The sequence below is a fragment of the Phyllostomus hastatus genome, unplaced genomic scaffold (assembly GCF_019186645.2).
Source record: "Phyllostomus hastatus isolate PE091 unplaced genomic scaffold, TTU_PhHast_1.1 phas_contig_34, whole genome shotgun sequence".
Taxonomy (NCBI): domain Eukaryota; kingdom Metazoa; phylum Chordata; class Mammalia; order Chiroptera; family Phyllostomidae; genus Phyllostomus; species Phyllostomus hastatus.
The window spans coordinates 67,547,429-67,571,137 of NW_025333857.1; the positions used below are offsets into that span (position 1 = coordinate 67,547,429).

Sequence of the window (23,709 nt, forward strand, 5' to 3'; positions counted from 1 at the left end):
CTTACAGTCTCATGGAGGGAATCAGACAGGGATCAAATAACTACACAAATATTGAGTGACATTGTTAAAATCAGTGCTTTAACAATAAAAAATATATAGGGGCTATGAACATGGGCTGCAGGACATTAGACCTAGTTGGGCAGGTGGAGGTGGCCGAGGAAGACAGTCCGCTGAGGAAATGATGCTTAAGCTGAGATCTGAAAGAAAAATGGGAGGTAGTTCATTGAAGAGGTGGGGGAAGATTATTTCAAACAGATTCAGTGGTGCATTTGAAGACCCTGAAGCAGGAGGATTATTCAAGGAAATGAAAGATCACTTTGCTTATTTGCAAGATGTCGATGACGGTCACATCTCTGGATATTGTAGGAATTTGATAATTTGATAATTCCTACAATATTAGATGTAAGAAACATCCAAACCTGTAGAGAATTTAAGAGTCTATTTGAGCCAAAACTGACAAGTTACCAGGAAGCAAGATTACAAATGCTCCAGTGAATGACAGTTTACAGTTTCTTTACACTTTTGGAATTAAGGAGGGAACAAACATAAGGTTACATTAGAGTGGGAGAAAGCAAGGCAAGGATTGGATTACAGTTATATATAAAAGATTATGTGCTCTTGAGAGTGGATACTTGAAAGAAGCAGCATTTCAGAGGTGTGTTAATCTAGGTGCACAGAAGCAGTGGACAGGGTTTGTTAGGGAAAAGATAAACCTTTTGCTAAAAAAGTTACATTATATTCCTGGGACATCACTACACACTAAGGCCTGCTCAGTTAAGAATTTATGGTTAGATCACCCTGTGAGCTTACTCTGTGTAGAACCCCCCTTTTTGTCCACAGTGTGAAAGTATTTTATATACAGCAAGGGCCTGTGTGTGTGCATACCCATATTTATAAAAATACGTACATTCTAAGCTAACATACAGCTGGACTGGGAAGGGTTGCTAGGGCAGTGGGTAAACCAAGACTGTGTTCCTCATCTCGTTCTTTCCAAAGTTAAAATGCACCTTCTATGAAAAATAGGAAAATTCAAGTTCTAAGAACCTCAACTTTAGAAAAAGAATATGTGTTTGAAGTGGCTTTTAAAATAACAGTTTGAATAATAATGTCAATAATTGTACTGCTTTGTGCACACAGTATAGTGTAGTGGTTAAGAGCACAAACTCTGGAGCTAGACTGTCTGAAATAAAATCTTGGGCAAATTATCTGTGCCTGTCTCTTCATCCGTAAAATGGGTATAATTATAGTACTTGCCTCAGAAGGTTATCATAAGGTTTAGATGACTTAAAGTATGCAGTATAGCACTTAGAATTTTTTTCTGGCACATAGTTTTCACTATATAAGTTAGCTATTATTTCATTATTATTGTTACAATTATCTTTTTAAAGGCTTATCAGTATCACCATGACAGATGCAGTGGAAACTCACTCAATAAGGTTAGATGATCTACCCAAGGTCACACAGCTAGTAAGTGGGAGGACTGAGATTCGAGTTCAAGGCTACAGTCCAAAGCCCAGATGCTTCCTGCTGTGGCTTTTTTTGCGAAGAGGTTAATTTTCTTGGATGATACTTGGGCTCCCGTAACAGCTCCTTTCCTTGACTTCATCTGTGCTGAACTGAGTGTTAATATGCATGTCCTTAAGGTAAAAAGGGTCCAAGGGACTCCCTTTATTGAACTTCCACGTTGAAATTTCCTGACTTCTGTGCAATTAAAATCTACGCCTTAAGCATTTCAGCAATGTGGTTTATTTATAGAGTTGGCTTTCTGGTTCACGTGTACTGGGTCTGCTTTTGGGTGCTGCGTTTTCTGTCAAAGGTTGTTTATTTCTAACCCATTTCGATTTCCTGTTGCTTTCTGGATCGGTATTATGACCTGCAACAGGAACACCAGGAAACCTGTCTTAAATGGAGCAGCCAGCTTGAGACCCTGCAGATGAAAAAAACAAAAAACACACATTACTCAGCCATATTTGGATGCAAGTGTGGGTTCGGCATTGGCTATATTAGGCAAAAACCTAGGTATGGAAACCTCCCTTGGAGCCAAACTTTTGTGAACAGTTTTACTGGAATAGGGCCGATCTGTTAGCTCTATGTCCTTGGACAGTGGCGGTCTCTTTGAGCCTCAGTTTCTACATCTGTAAAATGGAGATTATTATACTTTCTTTGTAGCACTTTTAAGAGGATTAAATGAAATAATATGGATAAAGCAAGCAGCCCAGTCCCAACCTTAATTAATAGTAGCTGCTGATAATTAAAGAAGAGGAAAAACTATTCCTTTATTTTTTTTAATCCAGATCTGTTTTTACTGACTTCCTGCACAGATGGCTGACATCAATTATTCCTTGTTATTAAAAATTCTGTCAGGAGTCCTGGCTTGTGTGGCTCAGTGGACTGAGTGTAGGCCTGCGAACCAAGGGGATGCTGGTTCAATTCCCAGTCAGGGCACATGCCTGGGTTGCAGGCCGGGTCCCCGGTGGGGGTGTGGGGTGTGGAAGGCAACCACACATTGATGTTTCTCTCCCTTTCTTTCTCCCTCCCTTCCTCTCTCTCTAAAAGTAAATAAATAAAAATATAAAAATAAAAATTCCATCAGGAGAAATTATTTTTCTTTGTGTTACTCATTTGCTTTTTTTTTTTTTAATAATGATAGGGACAGCTTTTATTAAGCAAGTGTTATGTTCCTGGCACTGTGCTAGATGTTTTACAATATACCCATCATCTCATTTTAAGATCAGGATATTTTTCTCATTTTGCACATGAGGAAAGCGATATCCAGAAAAATGGAGTCAATTGCCCAGAGTTAAAACTTACATGCAGATCTGACTGATTCTGGGCTACCTGGACATCAGTAATGACTTGCAAGCTGTCTTTATTGTGTCCCACCCTGTTGTGGAAGTCTTTGAAAGGGAAAGTGTCAAAGCTATTAATAGAAAATCCCTTCGGGGGACTCTGGCTATCTGCTAGCCACTGGGCCAAGGGTTTTATCTGCATAAACTCATTTATTCTTCCTAACCCTAAGAAATATCTATAATTATCTCCATTTGACAGTTGATCAGGGACATTTCATCAACGATAGAGGTGGCACTGTATTCCCAGTCTTCCTGGCTGCAAGGTCCCTGGTACTGCATCAAAATGTGGGATGGGGTTTTCTTTTGTTGTTTTAATGAAGTATGAGACTGCTTTACAAGATAGTAAAGTCCAGGTATTTGAGGCTAACTGGTCGTAACTTTTAGCTGAGTCGTAGCCAGATTCCTGGCCGAAGCACTTGTCAGTTCGCTAGGACTGTGTTCTATCCCAGAGGGGGCCGTAGGCTCTAGCGTCTTTCCAGAGTCCGAGGCCTCGGAAATATAATGTGCAACTTGTGTTCATGCAGAGAAGGGTGGCATTTTCCAGAGCTTTGGTTCTGTAATATGGAAGACCTCAAACCTCAATCATGCTTCAGACTCACATTAAAGTAAAGTGCATTCTAATTGGTAATCAGTGCATAAGGAACCAAAGAAAATTTTAATTAAATGCTGTCGTGTGAATTTTCCAGTCATTTTATGCCTGTTGAAATGGTTTTCTTACTTCAAGTCCTCTTCCAGTGCCCTGCCCTCTCTTTGCATAGTATAACTTTATCAACATTTTGTGCCTTTTTTCCTACAAGGATTTAATTAGCATCATTAAAGATTCAGGCTGCTGTGCATTTGCTTAACTCCGTGTTCCTTGTGCACTATGGCAGTTGGTGCGGTGGAAAGAGCATGGTGATGTGGAGCCCCGCAGACTTGGGCCACTTACTGAACTCTCTGCGAGCCTCAGTTTCTTTGTCCTGTAAAATGGGGCTAATCATACTGGGTTGGCCAAAAGGTTTGTTTGGTACTTTCCTAAGGTGCCTCTGGTAGCACTTAGTGTCTTTAACTTTATTCAGAAGAATTTTGTTAGATTGGATTGTGACAGGTGTCATGTCAGTGTGCATTTTTTGAAAACTTATCAAAATTGGCAAATTTTGATGTAGCCATTTTAATATTGAAAGTGGAAGAAAATAAGCAACATTTTCAGCATACTATGGTTTATTATTTCAAGAAAGGTAAAAATGCAACTGAAATGCAAAAAGGATTTGTGCAGTGTATGGAGAAGGTGCTGGGACACTTCATGTGTCAGAAGTGGTTTGTGAAGTTTCATGCGGGAGATTTCTCACTGGACGATGCTCCATCGTTGAGTAGACCAGTTGAAGTCAATAGCGATCAGATTGAGATATTAATTAAGAACAATCAGTGTTATACCACATGAGAGATAGCCGACATACCGAAAATACCCATAGCAGTCAAGTTATTGGTGAAAATAAAAAAATGTGTCTTTCACAGAAAAAACTAAACAGACTTTTTGTGGCCAACCCAGTATATTTTGTAGGCTGTTGGGAGGGAGGAGGATCAGAGGCAATGTATTTAAATTGTCTAGCACATAGCTTAGTTTATAGGAGTTGTTCGATAATTGGTATAAATTATTTTCTGAAATTGTAATAGAGTCTATTTTACTTAGAGCTTTTTGTCTTACTCTTTTCAGATGTTCACACGGAGCCTTCAGCCATGGCCTTGGGATTAAAGTGCTTCCGCCTGGCCCGCCCTGCCCTCTGCAGCTCCCTTGCGTCCTTGGCCAGACCTGCTTCGGAAGCTTTGCTGAAGACGGTGAGCGGGAAACCAAGTGGCTACAGGCAAGACACGGCCCGTCCAGCTGTACCGTCCCGTCATTTTGCTACCAAGAAAGCCAAAGGTAGAGACTTGTGACCTCCTCACCCCTGTCTTACGTTTAACCCTTCAATTATCGTAGCTGGAAGGATATCAGAGGTGCACTGAATTTCCCTCCTTGCCACGTGAGGAAGTGGCGTCTCATATGATACGATTGATTAGCTTAAAAGGTCACAGCAGTGGAGAACCTGGGGCCTGTTTTCTCATTACCATGTTGCCCCGTGTGTTAACATGACTAGAAATGCCTAATTTCTTTCTTTTAAATTTAGATTTAAAGGTATAAGTGCCAAGCACACCAGAATGCTTGAGGCAGGGAATCAACATACTTTCTTCTTATAGGAAGATCTATGTTGGAAGTAAAATTAAAACCAGAAGGTTGTTGGGTAAGGGGCATTAGAGCCATGGATTTAGATGGATGATCTTAATGGTTTGTGTCATCCAAGAATGAGACTTTGATATACCCCAGATCTCAGCTTAAATGTCGCTTCCTCAGGGAAGCCTTCCCTGACCTCTTAGACTGGGTCAAGTCCCTTGTTACGTGCACTTGTGCGCACTGTTATTTTACCTTTGATGTACTTAGCACAGCACTCATTAATTAGTTAATTCATTGTGGGTTTGATTATTGTTTGTTATATGTCTTCCATGCTGGACCCAATAGAGCAGGGTCTGTGTTTTTCTTGGTTGGCATCTAACAGGGCCTAGCACATAGTACGTATTGAAAAATTCTGTCGGATAAACGAGTGACAGAATACTGTCAGGTAGGCAGACCTGCTACTGGTGGAGGTGGGTCATGCAGTCCGCGCCTACAGACGGTGCTAGAAGTATGCTGCCGACCGACTTTCCCATTGACTTTCCTTCTGATGGCTTCAGGCAGACCTTCCCTTTCCTGTTAGTGGGAAAATTAACAAGTTGCTGAGAGATTATTAATGCATAGAAGACTTAAGAAATTCTGTTCATAGTGACAGTAGTGATAACTTTTGATTCGTGCGTTGTTACTAGATGGTTTAAGAATTCAGGCACATTTAATAATTCAATCCTTACAATTATCCATTGAAGGGATTATAATGATCCAGTGAAGAGGTTCTTGTATCTGGTGGGGCGCAGATCTCACCATTTTGCACGTGAGGAAACGTGAGCTACGTGTGCGAGACGTTTGCCCACAGTCAGAGCCAGTGAGTGGCAGCTCTGGAACCGGGGGCTGCTGACGCCCTAGCACTGCAGTCTCTCTGTAGCTGCGCGTTACCTGCAGCACGGGAGCAGCACCTCTGCACCGTCCATTGGCTACTTCGTTTTTGTCTCCGACTGCCTCTTTAAAAAGTAGGTTTGACTTTTTCGTTTAGCTTCATCTAGTTCTTTTTACGTCAGGAGTGCTACCCCTTTGTCGATCTTGTGTGTCGCGGGTATTCACTTAGCTTTTCACTTTAGAGTGTCCTTCATATCAGGTTCCTTACCGGTAAATGTTTAACATGAAAACTTGGTTGTAAAAAAATCTAAAGTTGAAAAAAATTATTTTTATTGTTTCTAGCGTCTGTTGCTGCTCTCGGAAAGTGTGCTGTCACACTAAACCTTGATCCTTTATGGAGAATTTGTTTTTCCTTGCTGGTGGTTTCTGAGATCTCTGTGTGCTTGGGTTTCTGCATTCACAAGGATCCGAGTATGAATTTACTTTCGTCATCCTCTTCGGACCTTGTGTTTCTGACTGTGAAGATTTACATCTTTCATTGGCTCTGAAAACTCTCAGTTGTTAGCCCGTTGGGAGCGGCGAGGCTTTAGGCATGACGGCGACACAAGCAAACACGAGTTTGAAGAGGCCACTTGCTGCTTACTGGCTGGCCACTTCGGGCAAAACATTTAAATGGCTGTGCCTCAGATTGCCCATCTGTGCAGTGGGGACAGTAACAACCCCTGTTCCTCCTGCCTCAGAGCTGCTTTGGGTCTCTAACAGAAGAATGTACTTGAACTTGCATTGCAAATCATAATGTGCTATACAAATAGCACAGGATCTAGCTAACTGTAGATGTTCAATAATCTTTGTTGTAAATGAATTTCAATAAATTTTTGCTGAATATTTCATAAATAAAGCACTGTAGGATAATGTTATTTAAATGTTCTTATTTTTTTCTCCTTCCCCCACCCTCCATAAAGACATACAAGAATATTTGTGTTATTCACCGAAGTGATCTGTGTGTATACACATCACAGAATGCATATGAAAAACCGCCCTGCTGGCTTAGACATAAAGCAGAATTTTATTTGGCTTCCAATGCTGTCGATTTTCCAAAATGCAGTGTAGGCTGACGCCACTGCCACTGGTGGCGTGTGACGTTTCCGAACCACCACTGTTCTGCTTGTCTACATCAACCCTCAGATTCTTTCCACATCCTTGTCTTGGCACTCATTTAAAAGTTGATTAATATATTTCCTGTATCTCCAATTAGATTTTATGGAGGCAGCCTAATGAAAAGTTCATGGGTTCAGGATTAGGAAGATCTGGGACCCCACTTTGGTTTTACTCCTTCATGACCTTGTGACATTAGGCAAGTCACTGTACCTTTCTCATCTTGTTTATTTTTCTGAAAAAAAAAAAAAAAATAAGGAATTCACTTAATGGAGTGCCTGCCATGTGAACAGTGCTCTTTTAGGTATTTGAATCACTTAATTTGTATCCATGTAGCAACCTAGTGATATAGATATTATCCTTGTTTTATAGGTAAGGAACCTGACACTCGGAAGGAAAAGTCATGTGGTGCCCAAGGTCGTAAGGCTCGTTTGCGTCGAAGCCAGGATTTTCCCCTGGGGTTCCCCTCCGGGAAGTCCGCGCCTTCACTAGCATCTGAGACAGTGCTGAGCGCAGTGCTGGGGCTCTAGTGCACACTCCATAGAGGCAGGCTGTTTTATAGGGCAGTGATAGCGTTCTGTAGTTTTCTAGCACTTGGGATGTTGCTCTGCATGTAGTAGGTACTTCTTCACTGATTGTTTATTGTCTCTGTTCGTTGTCTGCTGTTCTTCTGTTCCTTGAATGTTGACTTTGTAGCCAAAGGGAAAGGACAGTCTCAAACCAGAGTGAATCTTAACACTGCCTTGGTGGAGGACATAATCAGCTTGGAAGAGGTGGAGGAAGAAATGAAGTCGGTGTTGGAAGCACTCAAGGATAATTTCAATAAGACAGTCAACATAAGGACTGCACCAGGTGAGTGACCGAACCAGTGTTTGGGAGAAGGGTGCAGTGGAATGATGGGGGCTGTGGCAGAGCTGCGGCTTAGTCCCAGCCTTGACGCTAACTGGCAACCTTGGGCAGTTACTGTACCTTTCTGGCCCTCAGTTTCCTCGTCTAATTCCTCCTCTATAGCTTGGGGGTAGGTGTTAAAATAAGCGAGGTGACATATGTAACGGTTCTGGCACCGTGACAGGCACGTAGTTATCCTTTGTTTAGCGGTTCAGCAGACAGCTGTCCACTGTGCTGGTGCACAGCGGTGGCCGAAACAGGGACGGGGCTTCCTCTCGTGGAGTTACACGCTCAAAACTTGGAGTTTTATTGTGATCGTCGTAAACACCATATATGCTTCCAGGTACTTGGTCTCACCGCCACTGACGTCTTTGGTCTGGTTTTTCCAGTTTGCCCTATTTGGCCATTCTTACCCCATCCTGGGAACCAACTGGCTGCAGACCTGCCCACCTGAGGCATTTCTGTACCCCTGAGCTTGACCAGGAAGATTACGTTTGGGTTAATAACTTCCTGAAAGTGGCTTTTCTAAGTGGGAAATGTCAGAACTGTCTAGGAGAACTGTTTGCAGATGTGATGGGAGAAGTGGGTTGTCAGCTAATGGTGCAGGCAGGCAGGAAAAATCCAATTGCTGTTAAATTGGCCTTTTGGAAATTGTCATCATACTAGAGTCGAGCCCGGGACCCCCTCTGAAGGTATCTGTGGAAGCAGCGTGGGTTGTTCCCACTCACAGCTCCGTTTGGGTAGCTCATAAGGAAGCTAGGGAATACTTCAAGAAAACCAAGTGAAAAATATACAGCTCCATTTATAAACACCAGCAGAAACTTACTGAGTTCAGAGACAAGATCCAATGTGAAACCAGAAGACCACTCCGTCATTTGTCAACCTTTAGGCTGAGGCATTTCAGCTTTTGCTGACAGTAGAGCATGCCATTCAATCTCTCCCAACTGTTTATTTTAAACTTGCTTATTATTTTAGGTATGAAACTGATAAAGTGCTTTGTCTCCCCTGTGCTTTCTGGCCTGTTAACATTCTATAGCCGAAACCAGAGAGTAGTTTGAGAGGAGCTCAGGGAGAAATGTGATACTTAAAATTAGCCAGCAAGCTCCATTCTTGTTGAACTTAAAAAGATGATGGGCCTGGAAAGAGGTTGGGAGTGTAATTTGTTACAAGTTAACCTCTGAGGAAATGAGGGGCAGGAGTGAGGCCGAGGGAGATCCTCACTGGGGACAGATTGAGGGAAAGGGTTCGGTGCCTGGTGTCGGTAGGGGCTGAGCGAATGGGAACGCCACACTGCGTCCTGGGAAGCCCTTGTTGGGACTTCTGGGGCAGAGGAGCTCGGGCAAACCAGGAAGGCTGAGTTACGGTCCGTTTTCAAATGGCCTCCCGTTGGCATTGCCTCTTTGCTTCTTTCTCTTTAGGGCGTTGTTTGTATAATGTTTTATGTAGGGCTTGGGGCCGTGAAGAGACTGGGTGAACCGGGCTGTATGTAGCCAGTCTTTTTTTTTTTTTCCTTTGGCTAGATTCTTCCATATCACCTTTCATTTCTATGTGAACCAGCAGGCACTTTTCTTCTTACACCTCCATCTGCCTACGCACAGTTTCTATCTCCAACGTAGTTGATTGTTTTTAATAGTTGTCTAAGATACGGGTTTATTCATTTGTCTCTTCTTGCCCTCTCTCACTCACCCATCCATCCATACATTCATTTATTTGTCAAAGCATTATCGAGCACTTACTGTATGCTGACTAATAGGTGCTGTAGACAGAGAAAAGACATTCTCCCCACCTTCGCCAAGCCTAGAGCCTCATGTGAAGGGATAGACATGGACCAAACTGTGTAAAATCACAGTAAGTCAGAGCAGGGAGCCCTTAGCTCTGGAGCTGGTCAGACCTGGGTTTGGATTCCAGCTCAGTCATTAAGGGCTCTTGTGACCTTGAGCGAGTTACTCCCTGCGCCTCCGTTTCCTCGCCTGTGGGATGATGGAACTGTCTCGGGGTCACTGTGGTAGTGAGAGCGGATGAACTGTAGATGCGTTTAGCGCGGTGCCTTGCTCATGGCAGGTGCTCAGCAGACACCAGTTCCCGTCATCACAGAAGTCTGCAGAGGGTGCTTGGAAGCTCACAAGGGGATTTGTAATGCAGCCTAGGAGGCCAGGTGAGACTGACAAGATTAGAAGCTATTACAACTGAGTGTTAAAAATTAGCAGGAGTTATCTGAACAGACAAGGGCATTCTCAGTAGGAGGAAAAAATATATGCTAAAGGTCTTGAGGCCAAGAAGAACAGACTATGTTAGAGACATTGTAAATAGGTTAGTTGGGTTAAAACATAGGGGAAAGTCAAGAAGTGATCATCGTCATCCTCATTTATTGGGCATTTACATATGCCAGGACATGGTGTAAGTGCTTCCCATAAGCTCTTGCATTTAACCCTCATAACTGCCCTGTGAGATAAGTACGGTTTTTATGCCCCACGTAGAGATCAGGGAACAGACACCCAGAAGGGTGAAGGGGTCTGCCCAGGGTTACACAGTCAGGAAGGGGCCAAGTTGGTATTTGGACCCAGAACATTTGTCTTAGAATCAAGAAAACTTTTACTCCTGTACCTCTGGGGCTTTTCTGGGTGGAAGCCAGTGGTGCCAACCACCACCTTTTTGTGACAATGTGGAATCTGGGCGAGCACCTTTACTCAGGTCGCTGGGCCATAGCATCATGCTGCTGTCCAGTCCGCTGGGACAGCTCCCCATTGGTGTGAGAGGCCCCTTTCCCCCGACGCCTCCTTCCTCTTTGTGTCTTAGAATGAGGCATCCATGTGTGGTTCTTACTGTTAATAGGAAGATTTTCCCTCTAGTTCTCACTCGAATGGGAAATCAGAGATTTTAAATAATGCCCCTTTTCTACCTGCAACTGTGGCTTTATTCGCTTGCTTTATTGGGTTTCTGAAAAGTTTGCCCAGGGTTTTCTAGAACTCTGACAGAGGTGAAGATCAGATCCAGGATAACAGTTAAGTGTTGATAGTTGGTGTTTGTTTTTTTCTAAAGGGAATCTTAAGTACCCAAATCAAGGTGGGTGGTATAATGAAATGGCTTCAAACCTGGCTGCATGTCAGAATCATGCGGTGATCTTTAAACAAAAAATTATAGGCTCCCAAGCCCCTATAGAATTGGGCTCTCTGGAGATAGGGCCCAGAAGTCTAAATTAAAAAGCTCCCTGCTGATTCTGATGAACAGCCAAATTTGGGTTCCACTGGTATGAGGGGAAGAACCTCAACTGAAATTAGCGTTAAGCATACCTGATCTTCAAGGGTTACTAAGAGGTTCCTTTTTATGCTTATTTTTTGGTGCTTATGTACTTGCTTGTTTATATTATAGCTATAACCCTCATTTTAATCCTGTAAGGTAGTTATTTTTTGACTGAGCTGGAAACCGAGGGATAGAGAAGATAAGTAAATCAGCCCGAGGTCTCACGGTTAATGAATGGCAAAGTTGCTGGTGGGACAACCAGCTCTTTCCAGTCTTAGCTCTCAAAGTTTTGTGTCTCTGGACCCCCTCCGGCCCAGGCAAAGCAGGATGGTCGGCCACCCCGGTTGCTGGTAAGGAATTCCAGCCTAGTTCTGTCAACATGTCAAAGCCCTTTTCTATCACATGACACTGCTGTGCCTATGGAAGCCCCTTAAGCCCCGGCTGGTGTGGCTCAGTGCACTGAGTGCTGGCCTGTGAACCAAAGGGTCACCGGTTCGATTCCAGTCAGAACACATGCCTGGGTTGCAGGTCAGGTCCCCAGTGGGGGGCGTGCGAGAGGCACCCACACATTGATGTTTTTCTCCCCCTCTCCCTCCCTTCCCCTCTCTCTAAAAATAAACTTTTAAAAATCCTTTTTTTTTTTAAAGAAAGACCCTTGAATAGTCTTGCCACATTAGTAGGGGGCCCCTAAACATAAGCTGGATCTGAATTAGATAGGGACTTAGGTGTGGGGCTGCAAAGGATTCTTCTGGATTTGAGTCCTTCTGGATTCTAAGACCCTGTAATTCCTTTTTAGGGTCCCTTGATCACATCACTGTGGTGACTGCTGACGGGAACTTCGCTTTAAACCAGGTTGGCCAGATCTCCATGAAGTCACCGCAGATGATTTTGGTGAACATGGCCAACTTCCCAGAGGTAGGTGGCCTTGCTAAAAGGGTCCTTATTCATGGTCTGTTTTGGAGGGGAGGAGGCTGGGTCAGGTCACGAGAAAGTACTCCCTCTGGCGTGGGGGGAAGCGAGAGACAAGGCATCATGGAGGGAACTTAAGGATAAGAAAAAGCTCATGCCTGTGTCTAAATTCCTTTTCTGCTAAACTCAGACACTATAGGAGCCAGGCAAGTAATTCGAATACCGAAACAGGCCCCATCTCAGAAAACAGTAGTGGCGATGCAGCGAGTGGCAGTCGGCCAGCCTGGAGGGCCCCGGGTAAACTGGGCAGCCTGAGCCCCGTCTGAAGGGAGCAGTCCCTGTCCAGCAGCCCAGGAGGTGAGCATCGCCAGTGTCACCAGATATTAAGATTTATATATGCAGAAGAATCCCATAATCCAAAATTTTAGGTAAGATCCTTGTAAAATATTGATAACTAATTCACTTTTTAAAAAAAGACTATAAAAAAAAACACATAATGAGCCACCAGTTTGTGGCCTCTGCGTTAGTATTTGGAGCGGGTCCTCGGGGAGGTCACGTTCTTCTCAGACTGGACTGGCCACTGCAGAGCATCGCACAGAGCATGGTGCGTCCAAGGCCGGCGGCTGGGTTGCATTAGATTACTGCAGCCTTGGGGCCGTGCTTCCACGTCTAGGTGAGGAGGACAGTGGGGCTCCTCCTTATTGGTCCAGTGGGAACTGACCTGCACTGGGTGTCTAGAGGACCTGGAACCTGGTCCCATCGCTACTGCGAGTTGGCTGTTTGACCCTGCAGCACTCTCTGGGCCTCCATTTCCTCATTCATTAATAGGAGATGAGGAATCTGAGGCCCCTGCCTTTCCTGTTGTCTGTCTCAGTGTGGCCGAGACAGAGACCGCAGGTGAGCCTGCCCAACTTGACAAATGGACCGGAGATACGAGTGAGGAAAAGCCCTGGCTGTGGACACTTGCAAGTCCGAGGGCTCTTGTAGCTGCTGTGCCAGGCACAGTCCCCCGCTCCATTCTCCATCCTGCAGCCAGAGCGAAGTTTTAAAAATATACAATGGATTATGTCATTCTCATGCTTTACATTTACCAGTGCCTTCAAGTAATCTTACCCTTACCCGAGGACATGCTTATTGATTTTAGACACAGGGGATGGGAGGGAGACAGAGAGAGAGAGAAACAACAATTTGAGAGAGAAATACCAACTGGTAGCCTCTCACATGCGCCCCAACCAGGGACCGAGCCCGCCACTGGGAATCGTGCCCCAACTAGGAATCGAACCTGCAGCCTTTCATTTTACTGGATGACACTCCAACCAACTGAGCCACACCAGCCAGGGCCAAGTAAGAAAAAGATTACTGTGGCTTGGAAGGCTTTGTGAGATGTGGCCCCTGCCAGTGTGTCCCAATGCCTCTGGTCCTGTGCCACCGTCCGCCTTGCACAGCGCTCTGGCCACGCCGGTCTCTCAGCCCCTCAGACACTCCACGCGCTTCGCATCCCGAGGGCTTTGCGTGCATCCTTCCCTTTGCGGGGAACACTCTCGCCTGGCTCATCGCTACCTGTCTGTCTGTCTGTTTGCCACTTATTTCTTTATTTTTTGTTTCTATTTATTCATATTTCTATTGAATTGATTGGGGTGACATCAGTTGGAACACAGCTTACGTGTCGCTTTCCCAGGGAAGGCTCCCTCACCCACCCAGTCTAAACCATCCCCCCGCACTGACTTCTGTCAGGAGCACGGCTCCTTTCCGCATCGCACTTGTCACTGTCCATGGGGATATGTTCACTCACATCTCTGTTTGCCATCTCACTGCCCCTGGACCGTGAGCTCGGAATGCCGGCATCCTCTCTAGCTTGTCCATTGTGTCGAGCACCCAACACAGTGCCTGGCGTGTGGAAACGGTAAATTTTCCTCAGACGGGTGAATGCTTGTTACTAGGTTGATGGGAGGGAGGCTGTCACCCCTGGTGTTACTGAGGAGCTGAGGAGCGGACAGAAAGGGAACTGTCACCTCCTCCTCTTTCTGGGCCCCTCTGCACCGCGGAGGCCTCTCCGCCGGGTTCATCTAATCCCATAGGCACTGCAGGCCAATTTAGGGAATAGCCTCCTAATGACACAGCTTGAAGACCTCATCAGGCAGATTGCTTTTCAGAGCCAGCCACTTCTGTTATTAAATAGCAAATGGCATTCACAGAAGAAGCACCTGATTGGCCACCAGCGCATCTTAGGAGGCAGGAGGAGGTATTAACAGCTTAATTTTTTCTTAGGAAGTTGGAGTATATCTTCATTTCTCCACCAAGGCATCTTTGCCATTTCTCCAAGTTGAAATTCTGTGGGCTTTGAAGGAAAAAAACAAACAAACCTTTACAAGCATCTCAGTAGAGAGGCTCTTTACAAGGACAGAATGAGGAAGTGTGAATTACATTGTCTTTTGAATTCCTTTATCTCATCTGGTGTATGTATTAAACAAATAGCTTTAACTAAACATTTCCTTCCTCCACTTCAGAAGCGGTCCACAGAGTACCCAGGTTCACAGCTTCGGAATGCTGAGCTAACACGCTCCGTGTTTATGTAATTCCTTGCTGTTCCACATGCGGCTGGCTTTCTTTCCAGCCCTGCGCGTTTCTGTGTCACGCTGCAGTGACACGATGCAGGTTTACATGCATAATCTCTTCACCTGCATTGAAGACAGAAAGCTGTGTTGCATTTGTTTAACATGTGTCCTGCTTGATAAATGATACACATAGTTGCTGCTTTTCATAAACTTGCCTGCAGATAGAGTTAATGATGGGAACGAAAAGAAGGGAGTAGAAAACCACAGCATGATTTGAACAAGGCAAATGAGAAAAAAAGTTGCAGGCTCCGTCATTGCTCTCGTGGAAGGAAGGAAGCTGATGCGTACCGAGTGTCTGCTAGGTTGCCGGGCACCGCTCTCTCGTGTTTTGTTTCACGTGATCAACACAGGTACTCTAAAATTCAGCGTTAGTAAGTCCCATTTTATGGATGACACAGCCGAGGCTCAGAGAAGTAAAACACCTCCTGAAGGTTCACGCCGCTGTGATAGAACCAAGATTTGAACAGAGATCTGTTTGACACTAACAACTGTGCTCCTTTCACCATTCACTCATTCATTCATCAGACAATTTTCTGAGTTCCTGCAAGTTTTCCAGCTTTAATTTGAGGTGCCGGAAATCAGTGATGATGAAGACAAACAGGGCTCCTGCTTCCGTAGACCTTACATTCTAGGGACTCGGGGATATAAAGAAAATTGAAGGCCAGTGATTGATTGAAACAGCACTAACCAAGTTGCCTTGAACCCAGAGGGTCAAGGACTTGTTCACCTGTGTGCAAAAGTTTTATCATCTTTGCCCTTTAGCATAGATTAACTTAAGAATGGCAAGAGCAGACGTTGCTAATTGATGACAGCACTCTTTCCTGCCTGACCCCAGATGGGGTCTCCAATTTTTCTTTTTTTTTTTTAAGATTTTATTTACTCATTTTTAGAGAGGGGGGAAGGGAGGGAGAAAGAGAGGGAGAGAAACATCAATATGTGGCCGCCTCCCACAACCCAGGCATGTGCCCTGACCAGGAATTGAACAAGTGAGCCTTTGCTTCGCAGTCCAGCACTCAATCCACTGAGCCACACCAGCCAGGGCTCCCATCTTTCTCACATGATGCTCCCAGCAGCTGCAACCAGCTGGTCAGCGTTGCTGTTTGGGAGCAGCCTGTTTGCCCTCGGGCACTGGTGGGCATGCATCTCTTCAGTGGGGGGACAAAGGGTAGGCACCCAGGCCAGCGGCTCAGTTGGTTGGAGCATCACCCATGCACCAAAACAAAAAAAGAAAAGGTTGCAGGTTCAATCCAAGGTCAGGGTAGATGCCTAGGCTGCAGGTTTGATCCCAGGTCAGGGTGCACACTGGAGGCACCTGATCGATGTTTCTCTCTGTCTCTCTCCCTTCCACTCTCTCTAAAAATCAATACACATATCCTTGGGTGAGGATTTAAAAAAAAAGATGGAAATGAGATAGGAATACAAGCCTTTTTGTCTGAACCATGAGTAGTTCGGAAGTCGTGTTGGGAAAATGACTGTAATTCTCTGAGTCTCTGTATTCTACCACGTCAAACTGAAATACACATATTTAGAATATTTTAGAGCTACCTCTTCTAGTAGGTTTCTCTACAAAATGAAACCTCTCCTGATTTCCTTTTTTTTTTTTTTCCTGCATATGAAAGGACACAAAACAAGTAAACTATAAAATAAGGTTTTGGGGGATTATGTATATGAAGTAAAAGTAAGGAGATGAGATTTTCTAATAGATCCGAGTCTGTTTATCAGTGTGCTCATTCCACAGGCCTTTACAGAGCACTGTACCGTGTGCCTGGCTGCGAGCCTTGTGCTGGGAGGGTGTGAGCATTGAGACGCAGTGACCGGCCAGCTTGGTGTCAGCGGTTGGTGCCCCTGTGCCTGCAGGGGAAGGCTGTGTGGAGACGTTCGGCTCCGGTCGTGAAGGGCGGGATGGTGGTGGGACGGTGCCACCACGGGTTACCACTCGTTCAGTGAGAGGCGGCAGAAGAGGAGGACTGGGAGACTGGAGATCAGGCCACCTCTTCCCAGTGTGGATTCTCCCTTCGTTGTCAACTTCAGAAAGCCCGAGTTTCCTTTTATGAAGGAAGGTAGCTGTTCTCCTGCAGAGGGATGCTTCTTCATCTAGCTCTTTTGTTTACCTTGGCCAAACCCTTCATACAGCAGACCTAATTCCGAATTGGTTTGGGCTATTAGAAGAAAAATCAAATCCCCTGGGCTACAAGTACGAAGTGCCTGGAGCGAGGGCATCTGGAAGACAACGGAGGCAGAGCGACACCCCTGGGCTGCAAGCTGCGGAGCCAGAGCCCGGGGTCCCCTCCCAATGCTGCCAGCGAGCGGAAGTGTGGTGGGCGAGGTCCTCGCCCTGCGGCTCCAGGCCCTCCGGGAAGACCGAGTGTGCTTAGGGATGTGACCTTACCCCACGGGTCCCTGTAAACACAAGGAAGGGACTGTGCGTGGCTACACCATAGATCCCGTCCAGCTCCCAGAGTGTGTGGTCAGAGTACCGTTTTAAGAATGTATTGTTTTCAGCGGCGGCCACACTGGTAGATTCTGTGTACAGCCTCCCAAGGAAATGATTCATCCGCCTGTGAAAGTTCTGCTTTATCTTCGGACCTTATGGTTTCCCCTTGTGTCCTTGTAGAAGTAAGGCCATGTAGAAAACGAAATAGCTGAGTTTCTTAGGCACTTCCTCCAAACCGAGGCCAGCCCTGGAGGAGTGAAATAGGCAGGCCACACACCCTACTCTTTCGAACCAGAAGTCAGGGGAGGGACTCGAGGCTGAGAATTGGCCCCGTGAGTCCAAGTGATGTGGACTGGCTCTGGTCAAACCTGAAATTTTTTGGAAAATGCCAGAGGCCTCATTTTTGTGAACTCCACACTGCCATGCCAGCAGTGGAAGTATCTCTCTTCCACACCGCTATCTCATGCTTTAGGGCCGCGCACCAGGCGGGTTATAATGTTGCTTGCGGCCAGGTGAGGCCCTGCGGGAAACCCACGTACCAGTGCACAGCCTGGCACAGCAGAGAGCAGGACCGTGTCAGAGAGACCCTGGAGGGTGGCAGGCAGGACAGCAGTGCATCGGCAGTGCTGACATCCACTCAGCCTTGGTTGGGGTTCTGTGATTCCTACCTTCGTACACTAAGTGTATGTAATAACTAAGTGTATGTAATGTTCCTGTGTGGGCCAGACGCAGAGCGAGACGCCCTGTTCGTGCCTCCTCCTTCAGTCCCCTCTGAGGTGGAGGCGCCACGTGGTCTCAGCTTTTGAAGTGCAGGCTCAGAGAGGTCGGGCCTGTTGCCCAGGTAACAGGTAAGCAGGGCTGGGATTTGAACCGAGATCTTTGTGACTCCCAAGCCCATGCCTTTAAGCCCGTGTACCGTTCTGCGTTTTCTGGAGCACATACCAGCGAGACTCATTGCTCATTCCAGAACATGAGTGAGGTTGGTGTGAGTGTAGATACGAATGAGTTAAATTTATTTACTCATTCCAAATTGGCACTGGTATATTTTGAGTGTAAAATGTCAACTGGAATTTTTAATGTATAAAATCTTTCATCTGTCTTTACACCAATCTTTGCACAGACCAGCCCCCCTCCCTTGAGGATTTATTGTGGTTTTGATCTGTCTTGCCTCAAACCATTGAAATCTTTTCAAAGAAGCAGAGCTGTTTTCTTTTTATTTTTTCCTTCTCTTTGCTTTTTTCCCTCCCGCAGTACACTGGTACCAGGAGTGGACATAGTTTGCTATTCTGCTTGATCAAAGCACTCTGCACCAATGTAACTTCCTGATCTTACTGGTAACAGAACTAAATGTTTCCATGTTCTGCCAAGATGGGTTGCCAGTTATCGACAGAGGGCTCGCATCTGGTAATAATTATTTACTAATTCTGTTTACCTTTTGATCTGGTTTTCAGTGTACAGCTGCAGCTATCAAGGCTATAAGAGAAAGTGGAATGAATCTGAACCCAGAAATGGAAGGGACGCTCATTCGGGTGCCCATTCCCAAGTAAGTGGGCTGACGTGTGTGTGTTTTGATGCAGTGGGGAAGTTGTTCTTGGGAGGAAACCAGCCCCGCGAGACTGTTCGGCCAATGGCACACTTCACCTGTACTTCTCATCCTGGCACATTCCAGCACCTTTTGAGGTCCCGTTTACTGATTCGGAAATATTTACTGAGCACCTACTATGTCCGAGGGGCTGGAGATGCAGCAGTCAGCCTGACAGAGCCCTTGTCCTCCTTAGTTTGCACGCTGGTGGGGAAGAGGGGACCCATAAGTAGGTGAAGCCATTCCAGATAATGAAATGCTACGTGGAAAGAAAAGGCAGCGAGACCCAGTAGACAGGGACTGGCTGGGGGCCATGGTGGCAGGGACACTTTTAGCCTGGGAGGACTCTTTAAGGGCGTACCCCTTGCTGAGAGCTGAATGATGAGGAAGAGTCATTCTTGGCTCTTCAGGCAGAAGGAAATGCCCGGACTAAGGCCCCGAGGCAGAAAAGATCTCCATACTTACAATCTTGAATCCGTGTTTCTTAAAGAGTTGTCTTTACCTCAGTCCTTGCTTGTTGAAGAATTTTAGGCATAAGAACAGACTATTGTTAATTATATAAATATATAGAACTTAGACTTTTAAATGAATAAAAATGTACAGTTGTCCCCCCATATCCATGGTTTCGCTTTCAGCATTTTTTAGCTGTGGGCCAGAAATATTAAATGGGAAGTTTCAGGAATAAACAATTCGTAAGTTTTAAATCATGCGCCATTCTGACTTGTGTGATGGAGTCTCAGGCCGTCCGCTCCATCCCACCTGGGATGCACATCATCCCTTTGCCCAGCGCATCCATGCTGGGAATGCTACCCGCCTCTTGGTCACTCAGCAGCTGTCAGGTTATTGGGTCGGCATCACCGTGCTCGCGTTCAGTCACCTTCCTTTGACCTGACAGTGGCCCGGGGGCACGAGAGTGGTCAGTCCAGCTGAGAGGCCGTGCAGCGCTGTAGCTGGGGCCAGACCCAGGTTTCGTTCATTCCAGAGGCTCAAGGTACACCCATGTCAGCAACAAGTATTAATCCCAAAACCGAGTCCAGGAACTTCCCCCACTGAACTTTCTTCCTGCTTTATGACTAGAAAATGACCATCCTACTCCCTCGTGTTCTCAGTGCTGCATAAGTCAGAATTAATCCTCTGCCTTGAAACCATATGACTTGGCAGCAATACAGCCTCGTGTTTCAGTATCAGGTAGACCTGGGTTCAAGTCCAGTGCCTGGTTGCTGGTTAGTTCACTGGCTTGCTCAGGTGTTCTGCAAAAGTGTCACGAGCCAGGCTCGGTGCCGGGTGCTGGAGACTTCAGACCTGGTGTTTGCCTCCAGGGAGCTCACTGGCCATGCCTTTGTTGCATCACCTGCAGCTTGCTCGTGGAACTCACTGTACCCACAGTTTATAGATGAAGAAATTTAAATTCAGAGAAACTAAGGGACTAGCCCAAGCTCACATGGTCAGTAAGTGGCAGTCGGGATTTGAGTCCTGAGTTTTCTGTCACCAGGGTGCAGGCTCTTCTCCTGTACTCCCTGAGGAGGTGTGGAATCCTGGGAAGCAGTACGGGCACTCATGGACCTCAGAAGGAAGATCTGCAAGTGGAATGGGTAGTAGTCAGCTGGTTGGTTTTTTATTTCTCACTTTTCTGTCTGAAACCTTGGAAGAGCCGCTTAACCTCCGTGAGCCTCGGTTTGCTCCTATACTAGATGGAGGGGCTGCTCTCCGTGGCCCGCCAGGGCCCGTGTGGAGCCCACAGTCCTGTGAGCTCTGGATTTACGCTGCTACACGCTCACTGCTGGCTCCAGTTCCTCCCACAGTGCCCTGACTGTGGATCCCGTCTTTCTTTTGAAGATCTAGTTCACACAGTGAGCATGCACCTCTGCAGCCCCACTGGCCTCAACAGTCGCCGTCGGTGCAGCGCATTGTATGTGAGTCTGAAGGCGCATGCTTCAGGGAGTTGAACTTGAATTTCCAAAGACCTGGGGATCTGTTACAATATATTTTACATTATTTTATGTTAGCTAATGGGCGTAATCCAAGAGAAAGTTGACGGACCAAAACCGCCTGCTCCTGCAAACCTCATTTTTTATATACTTTCTTCCCCTTGACAAGGTGGTAAGGTCATGAGGCCCCTCACTGGATTGTACGTTTGGTAGTTTTCCAGATAAAAAATGAATGATCTGTTCTTTATTACGGAGGCTGTGTCATGTGAGAGGATAAAGGTTGATTTAGACGAAAAAAGGACTAAGGTTTATATTTGGTTTTGGCAGTGACTTCCATTTGATTCTGGGCATGTCACCCTAGCAGCTTGCTGCCTTCTAGTTCCTTATTTGTAAAATAAGTAAAGTAATCATGATAGGTAGAGATTTGGTAGGATTTGTAGAGAAAATGGATTAAGGAGTATGATCTCCTTAGAGGAAAGAAGCTATATAAATATAAGATACTCACATTATTCTAGTATACTTTGAATTGTATATACAAAACACACATAGGGTGGTACAAAAACAGGTTTACAGTTGTATGTGAAATAGTTTATCCTCGTATTATTATTTATGTATTATTGTACTATTTTCCATGCAAACAATGGTAAATCTACTTTTGCTTCACCCTGTATATACACACACACAATTTAGGAGAAAAGGAAGGAGAGAGGAAGAGAATTAATATGTTGAGTACCCACTATGTGCCAGGAACTGTGCTTGACATACAGGGAAGGTAAGAAACGACAGTTAAACGTGTGCCTCCGTATTCCAGAAGCTTGCAGTTGAGTCCTAGCTCACCTGCTTTTTAGCTGCGTGGCAATGGCACTGTCCCCACCCCTCTGAGTCTCGGAGAGCTCATCTGTACAACGTTTACAGGACTTGCCTCATACGGTTGCTGGGCGGTTTCAGTGAGATAATGTTTAGCAAGCACCCAGTTGGTGCTAGCAAATGTTCTTTTGTTCCCTTCCCTGTGGAAGTGGGATCATGGTTCCCTTGTAAGGATGAGGAGGCTGGGGTGCAGGGAGGTGAGGCTCTGGCTCCGGGTCGCACAGCTGGAAGCCGGCAGAGCCCTGAGGAGGAAGCTCACACACCAGCGCTGACGTCAGGAGTCTGGGAGGCAGGAGGGAGCCGGTAGCATAACTTCCTAGGATCCGTTTCTGATTATAACATGTTGAGTTTAGTTCTAGGAAAATTTGCCTTTCCTGATTGATCGTGATTCTTCCTCTGCCTGATGATGCTCTGCAAGTTTGCCTTTCTGCCTTAATTCCGGACGCCCAGAGCTCCGTTTTGTTTTTCAGTTGCAGCAGATCTCAAAGAGTGCCTCACCCTCATTACATGCCTCCGATTCTTATTTTCTCATTTAGAATCAGTCTACTGAGTATGTGACTCGTAACCATAATCAGCCTCTGGTCCTCTCGGGGCGTAGGTGGAGGGTAAATCCTAAATCAGTAAGGGGTCAGACTTGGGGCCTGAAGTGGACTTATCACTGAGTCCTCTTTTCACAGCCCAGGGAAGCCAGCCCTGTGCGGCTGCCCACAGGTTTCCCTCCTCCATAAAAGAGCCCCTGGCCCCAGGAGCTCCGGGTTATGTCTCTACCCACCGGCACTGTGCGTAGCTCTGGTTTCCTTCCCTGGGCAGTGACCTTTCATTGAGAGAAGTCAGTCAACTGGGTGGATTCTTTGAACATTGCCTTCCATCGAAACTCACCGAAATCTATGGGATCAGATTTGGGGTGGCGTTCGTTACCCGCCTGCACCAAAGTTGCAGTGCCTGGTGGTGCTGTCCTGACAGCTGCAGTTTCCCTCCAAATTCTCCCAGCACTGCTAGGAGGTCAGGAGACTCTTCTCCTCCTTCTTTTTCAATATCTTGTTTAATTTTAGAGAGAGGATAGGGGGAGGAGAAAGAAAGGGAGAGAAACATCGATCGGTTGCTTCTTGCATGCTTCCAACTGGGGACCTGGCCCCAGCCCAGGCATGTGCCCTGACCAGGAATCGAACTGGTGACCTTTTAGTTCACAGGAACATGCTCAACCCACTGAGCCACACCATTCAGGGCAGGAGACTCTTCTTACGCCCATTTGATGATGAGAGACCTGATGTTCGTGGAAGTTAATGCCCAATGTTGTATAGTTACTATGCAGCACAGCTGGATTAGAACTCAGGTCTCTTTTACTGCCTTTTTTCCGTTCTCGTCTCCTAGTGGAGGGTCTCTGGCATGTCAGTCTTTTTACTTCTTAATCAGAGACCCTGAAAAGTTTTGAATGTAGTTTATTTTGGCCAGACAGATTTTTGCCTCCACCGTATTTTACGTCTTCATTGTACCCCCAAACAAGCAAACACCCCCCCTCTTACTCATTGTCTTACCAGATGCCAGTGAGAAAACCACACCAAACAGTGTGAGGCTGCTTTGGTGTGAGAGCACTGAGTTCGCGCCTGAGTGTAAATAACCCTGCAAGGAGTCACACCTTCACTGGGAAAATAAAAGTGCGTGCGATTGACTCATTCTCTGCCAAGGTGGCATCCGTCCTTGATTGTCCCTCTCTCTCGTTATCTTTTTAATCAATGTCTGCATTGCTTTTATTTTAAGTAGATTTAAATTAAAAAAATGAAAATAACCCCATTCTGTTCTCCATAGGCAACCACTTTTAGCACCTAGAATGTTTAGATTTTTTTTCTATGCAAATTCAAACATATGTCTGTATCTCCTCCATTTTTTCGTGGAAAAATACGGGATTATATTATACACACTGCTCAGCACTTTTTTAAAAAACCTAACAGTATGTCATTGCTTTCTCTGATGAGAGTTCTTCCCACTCTTTTTAAAGGATGCATAGTGTTTGCATTTCATATATAGCATTAACCACTTCCCAATTGCTGAATATCTCGGTTCTTCAAAATTTTTACTCTTTCACTCACCGTGTGATGATTGTCCAAGGCGGTTCCCTTCTGCCCGGAGTGAGAAGTGGTAGCGAGGGGACTGTAACGGGGGAAGAAGTGGACGGAGCGTGGGGGC

General features: G+C 45.8%; 1 protein-coding gene across 2 annotated transcripts in view; it reads left to right on the plus strand.

Moving 5' to 3' along the window:
- Positions 1–23,709, plus strand: part of MRRF (mitochondrial ribosome recycling factor) — a 50,784-nt gene that overhangs the window by 1,414 nt on the left and 25,661 nt on the right. Inside the window, exons 1-5 of one of the 2 annotated variants that reach the window (XM_045840375.1) lie at positions 1,893–2,019; positions 4,543–4,749; positions 7,759–7,914; positions 11,987–12,105; positions 18,600–18,691. In XM_045840375.1, the coding sequence (XP_045696331.1) occupies positions 4,566–4,749; positions 7,759–7,914; positions 11,987–12,105; positions 18,600–18,691 (551 nt within the window). In that variant the 5' untranslated portion in view covers positions 1,893–2,019; positions 4,543–4,565. Of the gene's footprint in view, positions 1–1,892; positions 2,020–4,542; positions 4,750–7,758; positions 7,915–11,986; positions 12,106–18,599; positions 18,692–23,709 lie in introns of those variants that run through there. The other variant, XM_045840374.1, reaches the window with a different exon arrangement.